At 51.9% G+C, this 23,225-nt stretch overlaps 3 protein-coding genes across 3 annotated transcripts; all 3 read right to left on the bottom strand.

Annotated features, from left to right (window-relative positions):
- Positions 1-625: 625 nt before the first annotated feature.
- Positions 626-7,186, bottom strand: LOC101233889 (uncharacterized). Its single transcript, XM_030288934.4, has 11 exons — positions 7,162-7,186; positions 5,380-5,488; positions 4,924-5,109; positions 4,393-4,840; positions 3,900-4,004; positions 3,300-3,446; positions 2,962-3,025; positions 2,273-2,333; positions 1,557-1,648; positions 1,437-1,479; positions 626-731 (listed from the first exon to the last, which is right to left on the bottom strand). The coding sequence occupies exons 2-11, from the start codon at positions 5,471-5,473 to the stop codon at positions 700-702; spliced, it is 1,272 nt and encodes a 423-aa protein (XP_030144794.3). The 5' UTR covers positions 5,474-5,488; positions 7,162-7,186; the 3' UTR covers positions 626-699.
- Positions 7,187-8,741: 1,555 nt separating this feature from the next.
- Positions 8,742-12,109, bottom strand: LOC140680397 (BPI fold-containing family B member 4-like). The gene is given in 9 exon segments (XM_072917192.1): positions 8,742-8,903; positions 8,951-9,152; positions 9,154-9,206; positions 9,526-9,542; positions 9,545-9,610; positions 9,862-9,922; positions 10,408-10,468; positions 11,059-11,129; positions 12,104-12,109. Coding segments are annotated over 9 exon segments (699 nt in total).
- A 1,317-nt stretch (positions 12,110-13,426) lies between these two features.
- Positions 13,427-21,071, bottom strand: LOC115497957 (BPI fold-containing family B member 3-like). Its single transcript, XM_072917153.1, has 15 exons — positions 21,010-21,071; positions 19,831-19,942; positions 18,782-19,532; positions 18,331-18,432; positions 18,100-18,222; positions 17,662-17,725; positions 17,069-17,129; positions 16,636-16,715; positions 15,820-16,029; positions 15,629-15,682; positions 15,378-15,548; positions 14,922-14,989; positions 14,618-14,660; positions 14,172-14,235; positions 13,427-14,051 (listed from the first exon to the last, which is right to left on the bottom strand). Exons 2-15 carry the CDS (start codon positions 19,925-19,927, stop codon positions 13,801-13,803), a joined length of 2,139 nt encoding a protein of 712 aa, XP_072773254.1. The 5' UTR covers positions 19,928-19,942; positions 21,010-21,071; the 3' UTR covers positions 13,427-13,800.
- Between the last annotated feature and the right edge of the window lie 2,154 nt (positions 21,072-23,225).

The following is a 23,225-nucleotide window of genomic DNA, read 5'->3' on the forward strand; positions in this document are numbered from 1 at the left end:
AGGATTTGGGCAGTTTGGTGCAGTCTCATGAAATTCCTGAGGGGAGCAAACCCCTGCCTCACTGTTTGCATCCAGCACCTGGAATGTCCCCTCTGTGCTGAGCCATTACCTGGCCTAAACCCCAGCCCAAGTGAAGCTGTGGTGGGTGTGAGGGAAAACCAGGGGATCAAAGTCATCCTTTCATCAGTGAGTGCCATAACAAGTGGTTTGTGGCCATGACAGCCAGGAGGGACACAGGCAAGACCTGGGGCTCCTGCCTCCACAGTCACAGTGTCATCGACATGGCTAATCATTGACATAGCTAATTACCAATATGGCTAATTATCGACATAGCTCACTGCTGGCACACAGATTATCATTGGCACAGATAACTCTAGGCTGGACAGAGACACTAAAATCTGAGAAGGCTGAAATGTGGAGCAGAAGAAAGAGTGTTTTTCTTGGTTGGGTTTCTCCATTTTCATGTCTATTCTCCACCTACTGAGTTGGTTTCATCCCTTCCCTCCTCCTCCTCCTTGGGAATCGCCTGCAGGGGGACCTGGGGGAATACCAGAGTTGAGATTTTAGACTGCCAGGTAGCAGGGTCAGGACTCTTCTCACCCAGCCCAGGGTCTGGCACTGGCACAATTGGCAGCAGAGCTCTGAGCCAGGTCCCAGCCAGCAAATCCTCCTTACCCGGGGGTGCTGCCAATCCTGCAGCTACGGCTGTATCCTGGGATTGACACCTGCAGCTGGGGGAGAGACACCCAGGTCAGTGCACTCCCTTCTCCCGGTGCCCAAAGCCTGACAGTCCCCTGGTGTCCCCCACCCCGGGATCAGGCTCAGCAGTGCCTGATGTACCAGTGGCCTGAGAGGCCCCAGCTTTATGGGCAGAGATGATTTAGTGCCCTCAGGAACACGGCTCTGGGGAAGCTGGGAAGACTTCCAACTCTTCCTTCCCTTCCCTATATATTAACTTTCCATGCATATGAAGCTGAAAGCTCTTCCAATCACCTCTGCAAATATTAATTAATCCTCGCAGCATCCTGAGGACCATTATTCACTCTTATTAAGCAAATATTATTAAATCCTTTTATAAGAGGTGAAGTGACTTTTCCAGAGCTGTGCAGGGCACAAGTAGGAATGCACAGACTTTCTCTTGCTACTGTATTCCAGACCTGCCACTGCACAAGGGCAAAGCTGCTCGTATCTGAGCTGGGGACCATCTCTGAGGACCAGGGGCCCCAACCACAGCACTGCCATGCCCTGTGAGGTACAAGTGCTCTTGGGACTGTTTAGAGATGCACAGCACTTGGCAGCTCTGCTGCACCCCAGAGCCATGAGAACCCTCCCCACTCTTGGCCACTACCCAGGACTGTGTCCCCCATTTCAGCTGCCCCCTTCTGGCTCACAGACACCAGTGGGGATCCCTGTGGCAGCACTGGGGCTGGACTTACTCTGAAGGAGCCAGTCGATGAAGGTGCTTGGGAAAGGGGAATTCTGCAAAGAACAAGGAGGTGTTAGAGCATGTGAATGTGGGGACATGGGATGGAAAACGGGGTGGGACATGGCTCTACCTGCAGATCCAGCTCCACATACTGCCCAGCTGTCACTGGCAGTTTGGGGAGGGCAGAGTAGATTTTCCCCAGAAGCCCAAAGGAGACGACACCTGGGGAGAGGGAGAGGCCATCCAGGCTGGGCAGAGCTGTCTGGGGGTCACTGAGCCTGCTGGAGCCCTGTGCCCACCCAGAGCATCTGGCAGAGGCTGGCACAGCACTGTCCTGCCCAGCAAGGAGGAAAAACTCCTTGTCCTTCCTTATAGATCTCAAATTCCCTGGGGTTCAAGGGTTCCCATGAAAGTGCTACCCTGGAGCTCGCAGATCCTGACACAAGGGAAATGTTGGGAGGAACAGTTCTGCTTTCAGTGAAGCAGCAATTGTGTGTGAGGTTTGACATGAACAGAGCTGGGGAGGGGAAGCCCTCTGGCTCTGTGGGGCTGCACCTGGCGGTCCTGGCATAGCCAACTCTTGGCAGCAGATTGGGTCTTGGATCCCTGGTTAGAAAAACACCCATAAGACACCCCCTGTGGTGTCTGGCAGTGGTGGTGAGCCAGGACTGTGCCACCCACAGCAGCTTTGCCAGCAGAGAAAAGCTGCTCCTGCTCCATGCAGAGACCCCTGCTTGCACAGCTCCAGCTCTCCTGAGAACACTTGCTGCCCGTGGAGGTGGGAGACACACAAACACCAAGTGTCATTCTAAAACTTAATATAGGAAAGAAAATGTCATGACTTACGGTTGAGGATTTGCAGATTAATGTTGATGATCCTGACCCACATGTTCACTAATGGGCAGAACTGCAATGGCAACAAGTGGCACAGTCTTGGTGAGAGCACTGTGGGTGCAGCAGCTCGTGCAGCACCACTTGAGTTTCACAGATTTAAATCAGAAACATCCTGATTTCATCCTAGAGCACAGTACTTCCATGGAAAAAGAGCTATATGATTTGTTCAACCCCCTTCTCAAAATGGCACAGGTTCTACTGAACAAGGTAAAAGATCCTTTAAAAGGCCACTTTGCTCTAAACGGGACTGTTACTTCTGGGCACCCCCACAGGGAGCAGCTGAGTATAAATTACCCCATAACATCATATGATGAAATTGAAATTACTCCTAACAAATAAATTCTGACTATAAGGAAGATCAAGCAATTTTGTGTAACTCACTTATGGGCTGCAGGCATGTATCTGTGCATGCACAAATATATATTGTGTGTGTATGTATATATATGTATATGTATATATATAATAGATATTGTTCCTGCCAAGGGTAGGGGAATTGGAACTAACTAACCTTTGAGGTCCTTTCCAGTCCAAACTGTTCTGTGATTCTGTGTGTGTGTGTGTAAATCTACCAGGCAGTTCTGGCAGGAGAACTGAGTGCAGCTTAAATGCAGCTTTACAGCAAAGAATATTCAGACACTCACCAGCGCAGGGACAAGGGACTTAAGAGACTTGTTCACCAAGCTGCTCACCAGATTAGTCAAGAGGCTGGGGAGGGAAAAGACAGACAAAAATTACCAGAGAAGTTTTCAAAACCCAGGATATGATATCAAGAAAAAACTGCGCTCCTCTGTAGAGGAGCCCCCACCTCTTCTCTGATAAGAGATGCTGCAAGCCCAGAGCTCCCCCATGCTTCAACAGGAATTACAGATGCTCAGGACTTTGTTATCTGAATCCCAAAATCTGCTTGTTATGCTGCCAATATGTGCCTAGATTTGAGATTTAAGTTCTGCCAGCTTGCAGGAGCTGACCCCACACTCACCCTTTCCGCAGGTTGACCCTGAAGCCGCCAAGGAGGTTGCTGCAGTCCTTAAGCACCAGCTTAAGGTCACTGGGAGAGTCCTGGGTCAGGGCAATGTGTGATGTGATGTTTGCTTCTACTGAGGATCCACTCAGAAACTGAAGAATCCTAGAAAACAGGAAGTGGCATGGAAGGTTATGGAGGAAGCCAAAGCAGCACCAGAGACTGGTGAAGCTGCAAGCACAGCCTTAGCTGGGACAGTGCCTCAGTTCTGGGACTTCTTTCAGGCTCCTTGTCCTGTAGCAGATCACAGAACATAGAATTGTTCAGATTAGAATTTCCCTCTAAGATCAAGAAGCCCAGTTATCAACCCAGCAGCACCACCATGTTCACTAAACCATGTCCTCCAGAGCCATATCCACATGTTTTTTGAATGTGTCCATGGATGGTGAGTGTCTGTGGAGTGAGGACAGTTGGAAATGTTTCCAGAGAGAGTCAACAGCACAGCTTTCCTCTCCAGCCTCTTGCTCGGTGTTTGGGGATGTTTGTCCAGCACTCAGGAGTGTCCCATCCTCCCCAGCGGCCTCAGGTCCCCTGGCCTCACTCTCTAGCCTCACTCACCCTGGAAAGCGGAGCACCAGCTTCGAGTACAGGTTCAGCACAAGCTCAGTCCCACGAAGGACCTTCCATGACACTCGGGCATTCTCGAGGTTCAGCACCTTCAGCCTGGGGGTTGACACCAAGGCAAACCCACCTTGAGATGGCAGGATCAGCAGGAGCAGATCCTACAGTCCCATCTCTTCCTGCTCATCATTTGACCTGGGGATATTCCCAGGTAAAAGTGAAGGTGGGGAAGGACCAATTCCCGCTCCACAAGCAGCATGGTCAGGTTTCTCAAGACTATGTCCTCCTGAGTCTCAGCCATCTCCATGGGTGGAGATTCCCCCACCTGCTGTGTTGCCCATGGCAGTGTCACACCACTCCCACAGGTAAGATTTTTCCCATTTCTGGTTGGAATTTCCCCTGCTGCAGATTCTCATGAGAGGGAGGGTGTGATCCCCTGGATATTATGGGCCACTCTGCAGTGAGCCCCACCATGGGGCTTCTGACTCACCAGGCGAAGCGTGTCATCTCCTGGGAGGCTCCACCATCCAACAGTCCTGCTCCTGCACCCAGCAGTCCTCCTGCTTCACCCAGAAGACCATCAAGTCCAAGCAGACTTCCATTGCCTAGGAGACCTCCTTTTCCAAGCAGCCCTGCTCCAAGCAGACCTGTCTCTCCAAGAAGGCTGTTATTGCCAAGGAGGCCATTGCTGAGGAGACCCTTAGCAAGTCCTTCCCCACCAAGGAGGCCTGTTGCAAGGCCTTTCCCACCAAGGATTCCTGTGCCAGCTCCTTCTCCACCAAGGATTCCTTTGCCAAGTCCTTCTCCACCAAGGAGGTTTGGGCCAAGTCCTTCACCAAGGAGGTTTGGGCCAAGTCCTTCACCAAGGAGGCCTGCACCAAGGCCTTTCCCACTGAGGATGCCTGTGCCGAGCAGCCCATTGCTGCCAGGTTGTCCTCCTGCAACAGCCAGAACTTTGTTACTCTCCTGTCCTTTACCACCAGAAGCCCTCCTCTCCCAAACCCTCCCTGTACCTCCTCACCTAGGAGGCCTGTGCCGAGGAGCCCAGCTCCGCTGGGTTCATTTCCTGCACCAAGGGGACCTCCGCTTTCTGCTCCACTTGGACTTCCTTCGCCCAGGAGGCCAGTGCCAAGCAGCCCACCTTCACCAAGAGCACCTGTGCCAGGCAACCCACTTTTTCCACCGGTGAGACCACTGCTAAGCAGGCCTGCAGCAAGAGAGTCCCAGTTACTGATTGGACTGCCACTCCTGGGAGGATTTCATTGACAGGGAAGGTTGGTTTGGCCACGTTAGGGTGCTCTGCTGGTGAGCTCTCAAAGGGAGCCCTGAGCATCCTTGGACAAAGCTGGGTTCCTCATGGAGATGGGCCTGCCAGGAGGCAGCTCCCTGATGAGCAGAAGGACATAGCATGAGCCCAAAATGGCACAGGACTGTGCCATGACTCTCCCCTGGAAACACAGAAAATATCTGAACTCACCACTGATGGGCTGTGCTGCATTCAGGAGGTTGAGGAGGCCCTGGGAGGGGGGAAGAAGGCCCCCAAGAAAGATGAGACACCAGAAGGGTGGCATGTCCTGGCACAGCACCTGTGGGAAGACCACATCATCCCAAGCACCAGTTTCACATGGGTATTGACAGCCTGGGCACTGGCGCAGTTCTCCATCCTTCATGTGCACTACCCTGGGGCGGTGGGGAGATTCCTCCTGGACATACAGCCTGCAGACACCATGCCCTCATCCCAGGAGGTCAGCCCAGACCTGCAGCCCCCTTTTCCCACTTCTGGTTATCAGGGAGCAGCTGAAGCCCAGTGCCACACTGCTCCAGAGCCATCGACGTCTCCACGCCTGACTGTGCTCCCCCCATGCAGAGCTGGGGGCCTGACCCTGCAGGGAAGTGAAAATGCCATTTTAAGAGAGGAAGAGGGATGGAGATGAGGCAGGAGGACCTTGTACTGAGAGAGACGGATGGCTCCCAACCACTCTGAAATGGCCCTGAAAGAGGAACACTCACAGGGGCACAGCTGAATAAAAAATGACGGGTGTCACAGTCGTGTCCTTCTGCCCGCTGGGAAGAGCACCCTGTGTTATTAAAGCTCAAAGCATGGCCAGAATCAGACTCACTTTCCCGTGGGCAGGTTGTTTGTTTTTCTCATCTTGTTCCACTCAAGCTGTGAAAAGAGTCTGTTTTCCCTGCGTTTGATCTACCCTCAGCCAAAAGAAAGTACCTTCAAGGACCTTCTGTTCCTGCCCGAGCTGGGCTCCTCAGGGTGACAGCGCAGGCTGGAGAGTGTTTGTTTATGCATGGAAAGGTGTTTGCAAAGAAATGAGAAAATGGTCTCCCTGCAGCACTGCCAGGGGTCTCAGCCCTAGGAGCATTTTCCTGGACAGCCCGTGTCCTAAACAGACACCTCAGCTTGTCCCTCCCGAGAAAAACAATGTGCAGGTGCAGATTGCAGAGGTTCAGCACAGAGAAATAACATTATTTAGGTCAGACTGAACAACTTCTTTATCTCTTCCAGATACTTTAAAAAAATCCCTCTATGACAGTTCTCGGCACAATTAAATTAGACTTTAATTCACTCGACTGTCTTTTACATTTTCCCTTTGATCAGCACGTAATGATGCACAGCTCCTGTAGCTGTGATTATTGAACAGGGGAGAAGGAGAGAGGCTCGAGCAGCTTCTATTGAAAATCGTGTCAAATAAAATCAGTGGGATTTGTTGGAGGGGCTCTGAAAGATGTGTGCAGCATTGCAAAAGGGTACCAGAATGGATGTCAGGGCTCTTAGAAGAGCTCTTGGAGAATACGTGACCATGCAGGCACCTATCTCTGCAGTTATTAACAATATCTACCAAGGTGCTGCGCCTCGGTCACGCACATTTCAGTGAGCCAAGCATCTTGCACATGCAAAAGGCACGTCTGGCTTTGCAGATAAACACTTATTTTACACCAGCTGAGATGAGGTCTGGAGAGCTGAAAATTGCTCTGAATTCTGGTCACCAAGATCATGAAAAAACTCCCAGTCCTTTCTGCCAGCTTAGTCATTATCACAAACTTAACAGCAACAGGAATAAATGTGGAATTTAACAAGCAAGAGCTCTGCTGGCTTTAAAAATTAATTTTCATAAATGATTAAATGCTGCTACAGAAATCAAAGGAAAGCATCATTAAAATTCCTGCTTTTCAAGCTGAGCTATTCTGTGCTGTAGGTCGCCTGATGGAGCTGGCACGGTGGCCACGGTCCTTCAGTGCCACTTACCTGGACCCTTTGATGTCGAGGTGGAGCAGCCCATGGTCACGGCTGCTGGCAGCTGCTTTTATATACCCGAGCTGCAGGAATGAGGAAAGCCAAGGAAAGGATGGAGCAGGGACAGTTCCCTTTTACTGGCTGTGAAGTGTGACCCCTGCACCAGCCTGACACTGAACACCACACGCTGCTTCCAGCCAGCCCAGCAGCTCACCCCTCACCCTGGGTGTGGTGCCCACCCACCCTGGGAATGTCCCAGGGCTGGTTCAGGACAGCTCTGCACCATTATGTGGAGCAGAATGAGTCCAAGGACAGTGAGAGGTAAGGAATTACCTCCCAACGAGCTAATTACATACAGAAACCTCACAAATTGCAAAACAAATGAAAGAGAGTGTGGGTTTGTGGCACACCGTCTGCTCTGAGAAAACTGCCTGTGCCCCAGGGGCAAGCAGGAGCTGCTGTGTGTCCAAGAAAGATCTCCACAGTTCAAAGGAGGCTTGAGAGACACCAGATAAAAGAAAACAGGGGAATAAATAGAGGGGAAAGGAAAAGGAGCATCAAAGATGACAGGAAAACCTGATTCTGGTGTTCCTGGTGTGTTTCAGGGTGGATCTGGCTGGACCAGGGCAGGGCAGTCTCACAAGCAGTGATGCTGCAGCTGTCCCAGCTGCTCCTGCTCACCCCAGCAGCAATGGGTGGCTTTAGAGCCTTAAGTTTGCAGAGGTTTCATGTGGTTCATGCAGAGTTCAGAGGCATTGCTGGGTGATTTCCCACCCGATCCCTAAGTGCTCCCAGGACAAAGCCCCAGTAAAGCCCAGGACAGGTCAGAGTGTGATGGGTGCCCAACATGATCGAGATACCGCACAGCTTTGGGCTCGTGCCCTGAAGAGTCTGACAGGTTTGGGTCTGACACAGCATTTGCTGGCAGAGCTCTGCTCCCCCTGAGCTGGGGGTGGGCAAAGGGGACTGCAGCCCTCCCACCTGAGATCTGTCCTGAGCCCAGGGGTTTCACCAGAGCCGGCCACCCCCACAGGCCTGAGCACCTGCTGTGGCTGCAGAGAGGGCTGGACTTTATTGAACCTGAGCACAAGAATGCAAAGTACACCCACACCCTTCCGAGCACCCACAAAAGAGTTCAAACCACAATGTTCCATGGAAAACACACGTCTTCCTTCTGCTCAAGAACGCAGGCAGGGATAACACCCTGCTGCTGTTGTGCCATGCTGGGTATAGAGAGGCACTCAGGATTCTCAGGCAAGTGAAGTCAATTTTCAGCAGCCTGGAGAGGAGAATCCTCTCTCCCAGCACACCTGTGGGACACACACCAGCCCAGCACAGTGCCACAGGAGGGGAGGTCACTGCTGAACTTGTCCCCAGGGCTCAGCCCCAAATTCCATCCCCTCTATGTGCAGCCTCTGTCTCCTCAAGGTGGCCTGTGGTCAAAAAAAGAGGTCAGGGCTGGGGTGGTTCCTCCAGCCTCTGACCAGGCTGCAGCCTAGGGAAACTGGGCTTTGCATCTGTGGGGAAACTGCCCTGTGGTGAGGAGAAACTACAGAAGGAATTTCTGCATGGGTTGTTCCTTCATACATATGTTATTCAGAAGGCAGAGGGACATCACCTGAGTGGATCACCATCACCTCTGCTGCAGCCGTGAGCTGGATCACACCTGTATTTTTCTTTAAGGTCACCACTGGTGCTGTGGGGACTGCAACTTCCATCAGCAATTCATGTGGCTCAGGGTATGCCTTGAGAATCTGGCAACACCCAAAAATGAAAAGTTTCTGCTGGTGGGAGCACAAACAGTGACCAGCAGCTGCAGAGCAGGTTGCCCACTGATGCAGCAATTGCACAGTGCTGCTCTCCAGGACAGGTCTGATCCTGAATTCCTCGGGAATTCCTGTACCTCAGCTGAAGGAGTTCATCAGGAAGCCCAGTGGGAGGAGCTGGTGTCCACTGTGGGTGGCAGGGGTGGCAGAGTGGCCTGTGGGGGTTTGGGGACAGTCTGGCTTTCCCAGTGGATAGTCCACCAGACCTCTGGCCACACGCCCAATGAGAGTCTGGAGAAACAGGAGAAGGAAACACAGGTCAAAGTGTTTGCAATATTTGCCTTTACGGTCAACTTCACATTCCCTCGCTGTGAAATGGCTGCACGCACGGCCTCGCCAAGTCAGGGCGTGTGACACTTCCTTCTCCAAAAGTTTGTGAAACCTAAACCCTGCCCTGCTCTCCCATGACAGAGGTGAGAGCAAGGCGTGAAGCCAGGATCTCTGCCAGCTTCCACAGCCCCCTGGCCAGCTGCACATGGCTGAAGGAGACCTTGCTGAAGCTGAGGGAAATCTCCCAAGCACAGATGGAAGGAGAAGTTGCAGGACTCACATTCAAGTCCACCTCGAGAACTGGGGAGTTACCAGGGGAAGGCTGGACATGGTGGATGCTGCTCAGCAAATCCAGGGCACCAGTGCTGGGGGAGAGGAAGGGATCAGCGATTCCTTGTTGGACTCGGCTGCAATCCCCCTCCCCTACCTGAAGTTCCTATTCATCCAGGAGAGCCTGGCTTTCAAGTGGGCTCTGGGCAGGGAGCTCCTGCAGACCCCTGCTCCTGGCAGATCTGGGTGGAGCAGAGGAGGGAAAGGTGTCCCAGTCATCCCTCAGCTGGAGTGGGTGACACACGGCACAAGGCAGGACAAGGCGTGGGACCCACTGTGTGCTCACACTGCAAGAGTCCCAGCTGGTCACTGACGAGTCCCAGGACAATGCTGAGCACTGGGCAGAGCTGCAAGAGCTGGGGAAGGTCGGTGAGAACCCACATTCAGAGCCAGAGAAGGACACACAGCCCTGCTTGGCTCTGCCAGGCTTTCCCTGGGCATGGGAGCACTGGGCAACTGGAATGGTAGCCCTGCCCTGGAACTGGCTCTGGGCATCTTCCTCAGAGAAGTGGGGAGACCCAGCAGCTCACGGGGGATGGCTAGAAAGACTCTGGGGCTTTCAGGAGGAGGAGAGATTCCATGAGTCCATAGCACAGTCCAGGACATCATTAGGAGCTCTCAGCATTTGGGCAGACCTCACATTGGGAAGGAAGGAGAAGCTTCTCCCAAGCTGGAATGTGTCTCCCACTAATCCCAAGGTACTGGGTGGATGCAGCAGCCCTGGGACAGAGGCTCTGCTCCTGCTCCAGGCACCAGTGATGTCACAGGGAGCTGCACCACATCTTTTCAGACTCATTGCTCCTTCCCAGAATGTTTTATTTTTCCAACTTACCAGATTAGGAAGAAGTCTGTTCAGGACACTTGCCAATAAATTATCCACAATTGGGAGCAGGCTGTGGAAAAATAAAGGAGCACCATGAAAACAACCTGCTGCAAAGTAAATGGGTCTTGTTAAACAATTCCCTGTGAATAGCGTGGAGCACAGACCTCCCGGAGCAAGGCAATTGCAGCAGCAGAGTGAATCGTTTCTGCTTGGATTTTGCATGAGATAACTGTAATTTGCATCCCAAAATAGCCGATGGGAAATTTGTTGCTGCCTTTTATCTGCTAGTGTATAGTCTCCTCAAATGAGCAGAGAAAATCTCAGGCTGAGCAGTTCCTACACTACGTGCTCACGTCTCAGAAGACCCCCACACCCTGTTTATTAAAATAACCTCTGAACGTGGCACAGGGGACAGAATTGTGCCCTGAGATCTCTGGGACAGCACACCACTGACTGTGGCTGTGTGAGGGGGGCACAGGGACCAGCACCACCAGCCTGTGACATGGCTGGGGAGTGGCTGTCACCTCCAGGCATGGTGACAGGGAGAGCTGTAACAGGGAAATGCCCTGGCACTTTTGCCATTGGCAGGGTGTGGGTTGGGGTTGGCAGAACTTGACGGTGAGCTGGCTCCTGCCAGCAGGGGACACCTCGTCACTCAGCCTCTCAAGGAGTCTGATTTTAATGCCACCAAAGAGCCACAGCACCAGCCCTTGCCCAACCCACCTCTTGCCCTTGAGGGCACTCGAGTGTAGGGGTTGAGGTAAGCAGCCGTGCCAGGCAGGAGCTGCGGGGACAGCACGAGGGACAGCACGAGGGACAGCACGAGGGACAGCACGAGGGACACTGCGAGGGACAGCTCCCAGCCCAGCCGGGCTGCACCGCTGGCACACAGCCATGCAGGGGATGGGGGAGTCAGAGGCCCGTCAGACCAGATGTGCCAAGAGACACGGAATTTTCTCATTTATTTTCCTGTTTCAGTTACTTTCCAGTTTTATCAGAGGCTTGGTTCTTTTGCCTTGCTTTTCCTTGTGCTCCTGTGGATGGAGCCGCGGCCAGCGCGGTTCATGCACCCTCCATGGGCAAAGGCTCCTGTGCCACCTGCTCTGCCCGTCCCTGCCCGCCCCGGGAGCCTCCTCTGCCCTGCAAACCTGCCAGGCTTCCAGAGCTTTCTCCTTGCAAGAGCCTGACCAGCTGAAATGTTAATGCCATAAACAAAACGACACCCGACTCAGTTTGGAGAGGGAGGTTTGCTCACAAGCATCGCGCTCTTCCCCTTCCCGATGAAATTCCTCTCCCTTTCCTGGCTGATCGTGGTGCTGCTATGAGGGCGTCAATCCCAAAGGACCCTCAGTGGTTCCTGTCTTCCACAGTGGCACTTCTGACCCACCAACACTCAAAACTCCTTTACTTTATTCCTTTATTCCTTTACAGCCCAACCTAAGCCTACCTCGCTCTCAGGTGAGTTGTACTAAATAAGGCTGAAATTATATCAGTGACTCACACTGGTCTTTGTTATTTAAATGGCCCATTTTTAGCCTTATAATGGTAAAAATAACCAGAACCTCAAAAGGATGTCACTACAGAAAACTTCCTTGAACTTCTATGTTAAATGAATGGATTTTCAGAAAAGGGTTTTCATTTTGCTATAACGACCTATTTTCTGATTTTTCAGACTAGTCACTAAATATTAACTAGAATTACTCACCTTCATTCCTACTATTGTTGCATTTATTTCCATGTTTATTCTTGGCTCAGTGGAGCCAATATCATGAGGTTTGGGGGTAAAACAGAGGCTCTAAGCCCCCAAGTTCACAGTACCTTTTACCACTTTTTAAACTCTTTTTCATTACCTGACCTTATCCTGAATTTCAATCCTGGCTTTGCTCAGCTCCTCCTAAAGTGAGACCTTATGCTGTTTTAACCCACACAGCAGATCCTTCTATAGTGAAGGTGCTGCAGGAAAAATGGAAAGGTGCTTGAATTTCCAAAGCTGGCTAGTGGATTGAGGGCGTAAAGCACCCTTTGTGAGTGTCATATATTCCACTATGAATAATGATTTGTAAACCTGAGAAAAGCATTGAGCAACAGGTTACTGGACACTGGATACTGCCAGTATCAGGCAGCACTGTTCCCAAGAGGCCAGGGCAAAGGGGAAGGAAAAGGTGTGTGAGACTCCGTGGCTGCAGCACGTGAGGCTGCACTGACCTGCAAGAGCTGTGCTGGGAAATCAGCTTCTTCCATGGAAATCCCTGCTGACACCTGCCCCCAGGCTGGCATGCACAGGTTACCGCATCAAGGGGAAGTTTTTAAGTTTCCAGCAAATGCATGGGGAGGCTTTGGAATAGTACCAGGAGATTTTTGCCTCCTTTACTGCTCGAGAAACCTTGAGAAGTGGTTCCTGAGGCATGTCCCACCCATCCTGCAGCTGCCAGCTCCTTCCCAGCAGTGTTTCCTCCAAAAAACCCATGGGCTGGGACACCTCCATGGCCACTCCTGGCCATAAGGGCACCTTTGTTCTGGTGCCCTCACCACTTAATACCTTTGTGAGAGCAAAAGTCCTTTTTTTGACAACCTGGTGCGTCTTACACAACAAGGGGATAATACACACCTAAATAAATCCCTATGGAGTGTGTGCTCACGTTATCTGTGCCTGGCTCTGGACAGAGCCTTGCACAGCCAGCACAGCAGGCTCCATGCAGGACCTGCTGCCAGCAGGAGCTGCTCCAAAGGGCTCCAAAGGAGAGGGAGATATCAGCAAGGGCTGTGCCAGCACTGCATTGCAAGCTCCCCTCTGCCCCCATCTCAGGCATGAGAGATGGGCTGCAGCAGGGCACCCACGTGCACCCAAACCAGTGCCCCTCTGAGAGGCTGTTTCACACCTGGTGCCACAGGCTGAGCTTCAGAAATGCTCTCTTTAGGTCCCAGTTTGTCCTCTGAAGGCACAGCCTCCCCACCCAGAGGAGTGTGGAGCAGGCAAACAGGTGTGGGGAGACAGAAACTCATAGGAAAAAATATCCAGAGGGGAAAATACTGTGACAGTGAAAGATTTTATTGAAAGAGCAATATGAGAGCAACCTTTGTGCCTGAGAGCTCTGTCTTCTGGCTATGGATGTTAAAAGTGGCCACAGGAACCCCCAAATATCCACCAGCCGAGCAGCTTTCCCACATGATGCTGGCCAGAGGCTGCTGCCTGTCCTGCTCAGGCCGCAGCCACAGCACAGAGCAGTACTGGAGAGAAAGGAAGAGGGAGAGAATGCAGCAGAGCAGGGCTTGGGGTGCATGTGCTGCCTCAAAAAGGGAACAGCGTCGAGTCTCCTCCTGAGCAGTACCTTCCCAGAGTGGTCTGGTCAGAAAACTCATCCACCTGGAAGAAGAAGAACAAAAACTACTCAGTTTTCTCATTCAGACTTTCACCAGCTTTTTGCCATTCCCAGCAGATGGAAACTGGGAGCAGCCCATGGGAAATGAGGTTGGTTGGCTGGGGTGGTGTGGGGCTGTGGGATTTGCATGTCCCAGCCCTGGTGGGCACATTCCCACTCCCCAGGACACAGCACAGTGGGAAAACTCAATCCTTACGTCAGCAATGTTGACTTCAACGTTCCTGAGGTTGGTGTTGAGGACGTTGGGCAGTGGGACCGACACACGGAAGGCATCTGCAAAAACAGGTGTAAGAATCTCATCACAGGGATGAAACCCGGAATGAAGGCAGCAAGGGGAGGGGGAGAGCCCCAGATCCAGCTGAATCTGAGATAACAGGGACCCTGACCCCATACCTTGAACAAAAGGTACATATACAGCTGTGAAGACCTTCTTGAGCCATTCTGCAAGTGCAGAGGCCTGCAGGGAAGAGGATGTGTCAGAGCAATGGTGATTGGGCCATGCCAGGGTTATCAGTGACTTCTACTCAATTTGCTATGAAATACAAGAACTAGGAAGCTTCCTTCAGTGAAACGCTCCCAAGACTGAGGGTGGATATGCTCTTTGGGTAATTTCTTTTTAATTATTCCTCCCCCATTCCCAGCACCCCCAAGTGAGGAGATACACCCAAGTGTCACTGCTGTAGAGCACGGGGGATCTGCAGGGCAGAGGGAAATTGCCCTCTGCCAAGAGAAGTAGAAGGATGAAAACTGAAGAATTAGCTTGTGAATTTCTCCCCCACACAGAGCCTCTGGCCATTGCATCACTCACTGCAGCACCTCGATCCAGTGCATGCACTTACTCTGGAAATATCAAGACTCCGGGGGAACTGTGTCAGGTTGATGCTACAAAAGATAAAAACAAGGAAGAGTTGGGGTGTGTTGGTGCAGTCACCCACCCCCACAAAGATACAGGATTTTAAAATTAGAACAACTTGTTTACAATTCTCTCATCATGTCAACCATGCAGTTGGTCTGAGGCTGGGGCTGGGAGGAGGCAGGAAGGCTCCAGCAGCCATTGACATCTTTACCATGTCTACATCACTGTCCCCCACCAGCCCCATTTGTCCCCAGGCAGAGCCCCCCACCCACAGAGCTGAGCTCTACCTGTCAAGAGCCAGGGAGGTTTGCAGTTTGCCATCAGAGACTGATGGGTTGATGTTCAGACCGACGTCCTGGAAATGGAACAATGAAAGAAATGAGGTTATTCCCCTGCACAGCTCCCAAGACTGAAAAGTGTATTTGTAAATTACCCATTCTGAGAAAAAACACTTGTCTGTGCCGAGAAGACACATTTTTGTGACAGATGGCATCATGTATTTCTCTCCCCAGGGTTCGCCTTCCTGTCTTTATTTTGTGTTATTCCTGAAACATTTCACTTACTCTTTATGCTTTGTTATGAGCTTGTTTAAAGGACTGGGCATCACCGTTTTGATGATCAGTAAATACAAAAGTACAAATGCTGCAGGGCCAAGGGTAGGGCAAGCCAAGGGGATGCCAGCAGCGATCCAGCCTCAGCCAGCACCCTGTTACAGTCATCTCACCCCACAGGAGCTCACTCACCGCATTGAGGGAGAACAGGAGCCCCTGGGGGGTCTGCAGGGCAGGACTGGCGACGTCGATGGTGGGTTTGAGTGTGACAGTGGCTCTTCCATCCCTCACAGTCACTATTGGCTTTTTGTTTACTCGGACACGCAGCTCCAGTGGCAGAGAGCCAGGGAGGGCCCGGGTGAGCTGCAGGGAGAGAGGAAGTCAGGGCAAGGGTGGGGTGAGAGGTGGGGTTGGAATCGATGCACATGGAGAAGGTGACAGACCTCGGGGATGAACGGGAAAAGGGCAGACATGGTCAGCGAGCTGCTCTGGGGAACCTGTGGGAACAGCACCGGTGACATCTCTGCCTGGGAGGGGTTGTGCAAAGCCCACTCTGGGCTCAGCTGGACCCCACAAACACAAGCAGGCAAAGGTGGGTGCCCTTGGGTCACCCGAGAGCAAGCAGGACACTGACCTGGCTTTGCAGAGGGAAATTGTTACCCATCAGGCTGGTGATGCTGCGGTTGAGGGCTCCCTGCCCCTGGACCTGCTCCAGCAGGGCGCTGAGGGTGTCCTGGGCGAGGCTGAGCCGGGGCCGGCGGCCGGTGGCCAGCTGCAGGCTGGCAGTGAGTGGCAGTCCCTGCACAGGGGCCATCAGGCCATCCCTGGAGTTCTCAGAGAGGAGCTGCAGGACACAGAGCAGGGAGGGGCGTTGGTGGGGCTCAGAGGATTGCACTGGGCACCCTGACTGCCTGTGCACCTCATGGAGAGGCTCACATGAGGTTTGTCAGCATTAAATGGTGACAAAGCTGCTCCAGGCTGCTCTGGCACAGGTAAGGGCTGCACCTGCTGCACCTTCCCCACTGAAACACTGCCACATATCCTGACTGGAAAGACACACTGCTGATATTTTATACATGATTCTGGTCCCTGTCAATTACCAAACTTTGACAAACCACTTATAACCAGAGCAAGCCTGTAAGCAGTGACTGCTGCTCCTGTATGAAATTAAACTTTTCTGATTAAAATTATAAGAATGCTACAATTATGCTTAATTAAGTAGCATCAAGCCAGTCTTGCTCATGCCACCATCAAGGATTAACAGGCAAAAAATAAAGTAGAGACACAGCACTGGCAATAGCAGTGATGTGGCTGGAGGAGACTCATTAGAGCCTTCCTGTGAACAGTGCCTGAAGGCTGCTGAAATGTGAGCAGCCTTTGATAAACATCCACCATATTCCAATGAATCAAAGTCAGAGGTTTAGGGACCATGGAACACAGTGGCACTTACATTCAGATCCATCTGGACGGCATCACCACTGAGGATGGAGAAGGAGGGCAGGTCCCCCAGAGCCCCGAGTGGGAGCACCTCTGTGAACACAGGGAAGATAGCTCTTCAGCTGCAATGGCAGGGGATTCTCCCAAATCTCAAGGTTCCAAGAGTTACTAAAACCAGCAGCAGCTCCTGCTCACAGCTAGAAAAGCCACTAGAAAACAACAGTTTGCAACAAAAATGTTTTTTCTAAAAGAAATCATTCCTGTGGTGGGTTTCTGCTGGAAGAGCTGGCTGCTGCTCCTGGGGGAGGGAAACTGAATGTTGGGTTTGATCTGGGAGTTGTGGTTTTAGAAAATCGCTAAAATATTTGTATTTACCTAATGTAAAAAGGCAAGCAACGCTAAGGGCAGGATGTCACAGGGGAGAGGAACAGGACGTATCAACTTACGGTTCCCGGAGCCGAGCAGGGAGCTCAACACCTTGACCTTGGCGTTGATGATGTTGCAGCCCTGGGGAAGCAGAGGGGAGTGAGAGGGTCCTGGGACCTGCTACACCAGTGGGTGACATGGCACTGGCACAGCCAGTGACAGCGGGCTCTGCTGGCTGCACATGTGGGCAGAGCTGCTGCAGGCGGTGCTGGGGGCACATCCCATCACACAGGACTCAGAATCATGTGGGTGAGCGGCGCCTCTGAGCCAGCGTGGGTCTCACCTGGGTTAGTGGCTGCTAAACCAGCACCTGGCTCAGAAATCTGTTTGCCAGCAGAGCCTGGCACAGGTGATGGCGCTGGTGCCTTTCAGCAGGGGGAGAGGCTGACTGCCCCGCTGAGCTCACAGCTGTGCAAATATCCACATCCATGGGGCAGCCTGGCCTCCTGCCTGCCCTGCCCATGCTGCCTGCCCTGCCCGTGCTGCCTGCCCTGCCCGTGCTGCCTGCCCTGCCCCTGCTGCCTGCCCTGCCCGTGCTGCCTGCCCTGCCCCTGCTGCCAGCCCACCCAGCACTGTGCTGGTGGGTCACATGAAGGTGGCTCTGCAGACTCACCAGATCCTGCAGGGCATTGCTAAGGAAGCGTTTCAAAGGCTCTTCCAGAACTGGCACTCTGGGTCTGGTAACAGGAAAATAGGAAATAGCAAGTGACAAAGATTAATGCTGGAAAGTAAGGGACTTCACACAAGAGAAACATGAGGCTTCACTTGCTTTGTCCTTACTCAGTGCCGAAACATTACCATTCCCAAACTTTCTGAATCCTGCCCAGTGTCAGGTTCCCCGCACCTAGAAATGTTCTTTTCTTAGCCAAAATTTTATAAGAAGGTCAACAGTTCCCCTCTGAGCCCGACAGCTGGATCACCTTCAAGGCACCAGGCAGAAAGGTGCTGCCATCAATGACCAACAGCACCAAGGTGTCCCACTGCCACAAGAGCCACGGGCTGGCCATGGCCCACCCGCTCACCCAGATGTTCCCTCACACCTGATTCATACCTCACATAGGTGTTTATGTCAACAGTCTTGCAGTGCAGAGCTTTCTGGTGAGGCGTCCACGTGTCCTGGACCACCATGGTCGCATCTACCTCCAGCTGCTTGCAGAGTGGCTGGCCTGGCATGCTGCCCAGGGGAAGCACAGCAGGCAGCTCAGACACTTGCTGACCATCTTCTTTCCAAAGAGATGGTGACCCCCTGCCCCAAGCCATGCCCCTGATGGACATGCCCTACCTGCTCTCTACCAGCAGCTGCGTGTTGAGGTCCACCTGGTGCCCAAAGCCCGGCAAGGAGCGCAGACTGATTTTGGGGAGGGTGTTGTTCACAATTCTCAGTCTGGATGGTTGAAACAAGGAAAAAGCAGTGAACAGCACATTCACACAGTCCTGTCCCCTCAGCCCTGTCCCCTCAGCCCCCAGCACTGCAGCTGTGCCCTTGGGATCCTCTTCCCCCTGGGCCATCAGGCATCCCCACCAGCCAGGAGCAGCTTGTGGCACATACAAGGCACCCCGGGGTGCCAGGCAGAGGCAGAAACTCCCAACAGATGAACCCCCATTTATGAACCCACCCCAGGAGAGGAGGGAGGGAGCCCTGTGTGTGCAGGCTCCAGAACAGGACCTCCTTTCCCCAGCATGGCTCAGACACACCGGGACGCTCAGGGCCACCGTCTCCCACTCACACTCACCCTATGAGTTCTTCACCATTTCTACCAAGAAGGCTGCCGATGAGACCGTTTCTGCCAAGGAGACCATTTTTGCCAATGAGAAGGTCAAGGACGGTGTCAAGGAGAGTATCAACAAGGCCGTCTTTGCCAAGGAGACCATCAACGACACCACCTTTGCCAAGGAGACCACCGAGGATACCGTCTTGGTCAAGGAGACCACCAACTACACCACCTTCGCCAAGGAGACCACCTAGGAGACCATCTCCACCCAGGAGACCATTTCCACCAAGGAGACCTCCAACAGGACCACCTCCTCCAAGGAGGCCACCAAGGAGACCACCAACAGCACCGTCTTTGTCAAGGAGACCACCAACAGCACCATCTTTGCCAAGAAGACCACCAACAACACCGTCTTTGCCAAGGAGACCGCCTACAGGACCATCTTCACCAAGGAGACCACCAACAGCTCCATCTTTGCCAAGGAGACCACCAACAACACCGTCTTTGCCAAGGAGACCGCCTACAGGACCACCTTTGCCAAGGAGACCACCAACAACACCGTCTTTTCCAAGGAGACTGCCTACAGGACCACCTTTGCCAAGGAGACCTCCAACAACTCCATTTCTTCCAAGGAGACTGCCGACAGCGCCCTCTTTGCCCAGGAGACCCCCAGCGATTCCATCCTTGCCAAGGAGACCGCCAAGCAGATTGCCACCAAGGAGACCACTCGGAGCTCTCTGGGGAACAGCTTTGGCTGGTGGATCTCTAAAACCTGAAGAACAGGATCAGAGGTCACTGTGAGCTACGTGGACTCAGCATACAAGGTGTGCCAGCCTGGTTCTTCCCTCCGCTCCCTTCTCCCACTGTATACAAAAGAAGTGGTGGCACCATCCTCTGTAAAGTAACCGAAGTGCCATGTCCAAAGTGCTTTATAAATGCAAATTACCTGCATTGCCACTACTGCTGGGCAGCTCTGCACCAGCTTCTGATTTTCTGAGTATGGTCAAGAGACAAAAATAGCAGAACTGGCTTCAAAAGAAGGATAAATCCTGTCTCTTATGTACACTTACCATTCATATCTGGTCTGGCAACCAAGAATGGGATTCCAAATCCTTGTGAAGGGATCAGCAGGCTGTTGAGCAGGACAACAGCCCACAATACGGACATCTTCGGTCCTGATAACTGTAGGAAGTGATTGCCATGAGTGCAGTGCTGGGAGAGCGAGCACCAGCCCGTGGAGGGAGGAAGGAGAAGGGAGGAAGGAGGAAGGAGAAAGAAGGAATGCCTGTCAGGGAAGAAAAAATCGGGGAGGAGGCTGCTGGCATCTCCTCCTCATCACACTGGTGCTGATGGACAGTAACCCTCCTGGTGGCACTTTCCTGCAGGAGGAACCAGAGTGTCAACACCAGTTACTCCAAAGACCGGCGGCCAGAGCAGTCCAGGGGAGAGCAAAGGCTTGTTGGGATGTTCCTGCTGTGACCCCCTGGCCAGTGCTGGTGAGCACTGGCGTGACTGAGCTGTGTGATTTGGGACTCATCCATCCTGGATGGGGATTTCTCCAAGAAACACATCCTGAATGCTACAGAAGGGGAAAACAAGACATTTCTGACAACATGATTGTCTCTGGAAAAAGAGCAACAACATCTACAGAGTACAAATACACGAACATAGCAAGCAAGGAGAGAACCTCCAGGGAGAATGTCACGATTTCTGCACAAACATCAGATTCTGAGGCTTCCCTCTGCATGGAAACTCCTGATAGAATTGTAAGAAAGAGAAAGCAAACTTTAACATTGCAGTGCCATTGAAATATTTCTGTAGGATCTACAACTTGAAGTAGTTTATTTTTCTTTTTTAAAGAACCAAAATGAACTTCATTGCTCCAAATCTATTTAAATGTAAATAACTCATCAAAAAGGGATCAAAACAAGTGTGAGAGGTCTAATTCACCTTGTCTAGAAATCTATGGCAGATAATCGAGTTATACCAAAGATAATTGAAGTGATAATTGTTTATAAAAACCCTGAAATACCCTTTCTTCTGCAAGGACTGCAAATCCAATGAACACACACATCTCTTCTGGAGAAACTTGCACTGAAAGGCACCATTTACTTCTCAGAGCATAATTCAGGCAGGCAGCAGGCAAGAATAACAATTTTTGTTAAAAGACCAACACTCCCAAAGGAACACTGAGGGTTTGCAGAGGCAGAAGCAAGAAGCACACATTTGAGGAATAAGTTTGCTCTTACCTGACCAAGCTCTTTCTTCAGCCAATGTCCCTGTCTTCTGAAGATCAAGAGGATCCAGGATCTTCATATATAGAACTTCACAGCAGGAAAAAGGCAGGTGATGTCATTTTGGACATCCAAAATAATTGGTGGGGAGCAAAACAAACAAAGTCTTGTTTCTGGTGACTTCCACTGCAAATATTTTCTTGGAGATGCTAGGAGTTAGGTAAATCATTGAGCAACCTGTAGGAGCAGACTCAGCCAGCTCGGGGTGCCTGGCGTGGTACATCATCCTTTCATCCTGCCTAGATGCGGACGTGGCTGAGATGTCATGCCCTGATAAAATACCTTTCTTTCTTTTTTTCTTCTAAATAAAACTGATGTTCTGACTGAAACATGTGTCAAAACACTGGCCACCCCTGGCTGCTCTTACTTGTGCAGTTCTCAGGGCTGCAGTACTGAGCAGTAAGCTCCTGTGTTGGGATGTGCCACGTGTTATGATAAATGAAGGACCAGGCAGCACCTTTTCCAGTGTAAAGACAGACTGTGAAGATGGTAATAGCCAGGTGTTCCCTGTCCAGGCCACCAAGACCTGCCCAGCATTCCCATCCAACTTGCCTACAGCCTGATCAGATGTCACAGCCCAACAGATACCCTGAGCTGACAGATTCTTTGGAGAAACACCACCTAACTGGGAAATGCTGCCCTTATCTAACAGGCGTGGAATTGCTTCCAAGTCCATCACCTCTGCTCGGAGTGCTCCAGAGGGCTGGAGGTGGGATGTGCTTTAACAGGAGGACATTGTTGAGAGTCTGATGCCATTGACCTGGAAGCTCCCAGGCCTGAACTTATTGGTTTGGGGTTTTTTGAAGTTCTGGAAAGATTGTTGATCCCATTGTGGGCACACCACCCCACACAACAGATGTGCTGCAGCTGCCCAGGGTCTTCTGCCTCCTCCTTGCAGCTCTCTCCAGGCCCCTGCCCTGACTGCTGCCCAGGAGACACAGAGACACTGCAGCAGCTCTTTGGGTCAGGGAAAATAAACCTTCCTCCATGGACCCCAGCCCAAACGTGGCCCCCATGCAAGGGGCACATCCCAACAAGCACAACAAAAGCTGTCTGTGTTGAAGGGAGCTGAGGGGACTGGGATGAACTCTTCGCTCCCTGATGTGCTCATTGACAACAGGAGAGGATGGCAATGGCTGCTCCCCAGCTCTGCTGAAAAATAATCCAGAAAAATTGCTTGCTTAATGTTAATACTTTCTGTAAACTTGGAAATAAATATTTCCAGCAGATTAGCCAGCTTTGGGCATACATTATTTTCAGCTTTGAAAAAAATACCTTAGTTAAAGGCCAAGGAAGGGGTGGCAAAGATATCAAAGCACTGAAGGAGTTGTCACTCTCCTTGCAACCTGATCAGCCAGGACCTCTGGAGCACAAAGCCTGGCTGTCATGGTGAGATCATGATCTTTGATAAGATGGATGAGGGTGTTAACAAGATGGTATTAAGTTATCATCCATCCTGAATTGCTTCATGCTCCGGGAGCCACTGTCCAAAACCTGAACTACCATGGAAACAGCCCCGATACTGGTCAGTGCACAGGGAAGGGGCAGGATGGCAGCTCTGGGAACAGCTCCTGCTCAGTGACCTTTCAGGCATGACAGTAACTTGGCCTCTCCCCAGTGGCTGCTGAATGCAGAGGTCCCTGACCACTGGATATTTTGGAAAAACTGAAGCAGTGCCCCATAAAGAGAATGACATGGTGGTGTCCAGGTCTCGCTAAAGTGACTTTCAAAGCCCCAAGAGCACAAAGCCAAATTACTGAGAGAGGACAGAAACCAGAACGGATTTGGTCAGAGGGAGAAGAATAGGACTGGTGTGAACAGATATGTTTGCCTCAGTTCTGTGTGCTTGGATCACCTGAAATGAAGCTGTCAGGCAAACAGTAAGGGGCACGTATTCCCAAGAAGAGTCTGAGACCTTGACATCAGCAGGCTCCAGTCAGAGCAGGCTGGGGGAAATGTCCTAACCATGGCTGGAAAATGAGGTGGATCTGCTCTGCTCTCCCGTTGATGGCATCATGCAGACATGGCCTGTCTGCCTGAGGAAACCAAGGTTTGCCCTGCCATCCCTCTGAGAACACTGAGAGACTGGTACATCCCTGCTGCTGAGGGATCAGGCCTCTGGACTCGTGTAGAGCTCCAGGGAACAGCGCTGGACAAAGCTGCACATCCAT

Source organism: Taeniopygia guttata, chromosome 20, assembly GCF_048771995.1.
Source record: "Taeniopygia guttata chromosome 20, bTaeGut7.mat, whole genome shotgun sequence".
Taxonomy (NCBI): Eukaryota; Metazoa; Chordata; class Aves; order Passeriformes; family Estrildidae; genus Taeniopygia; species Taeniopygia guttata.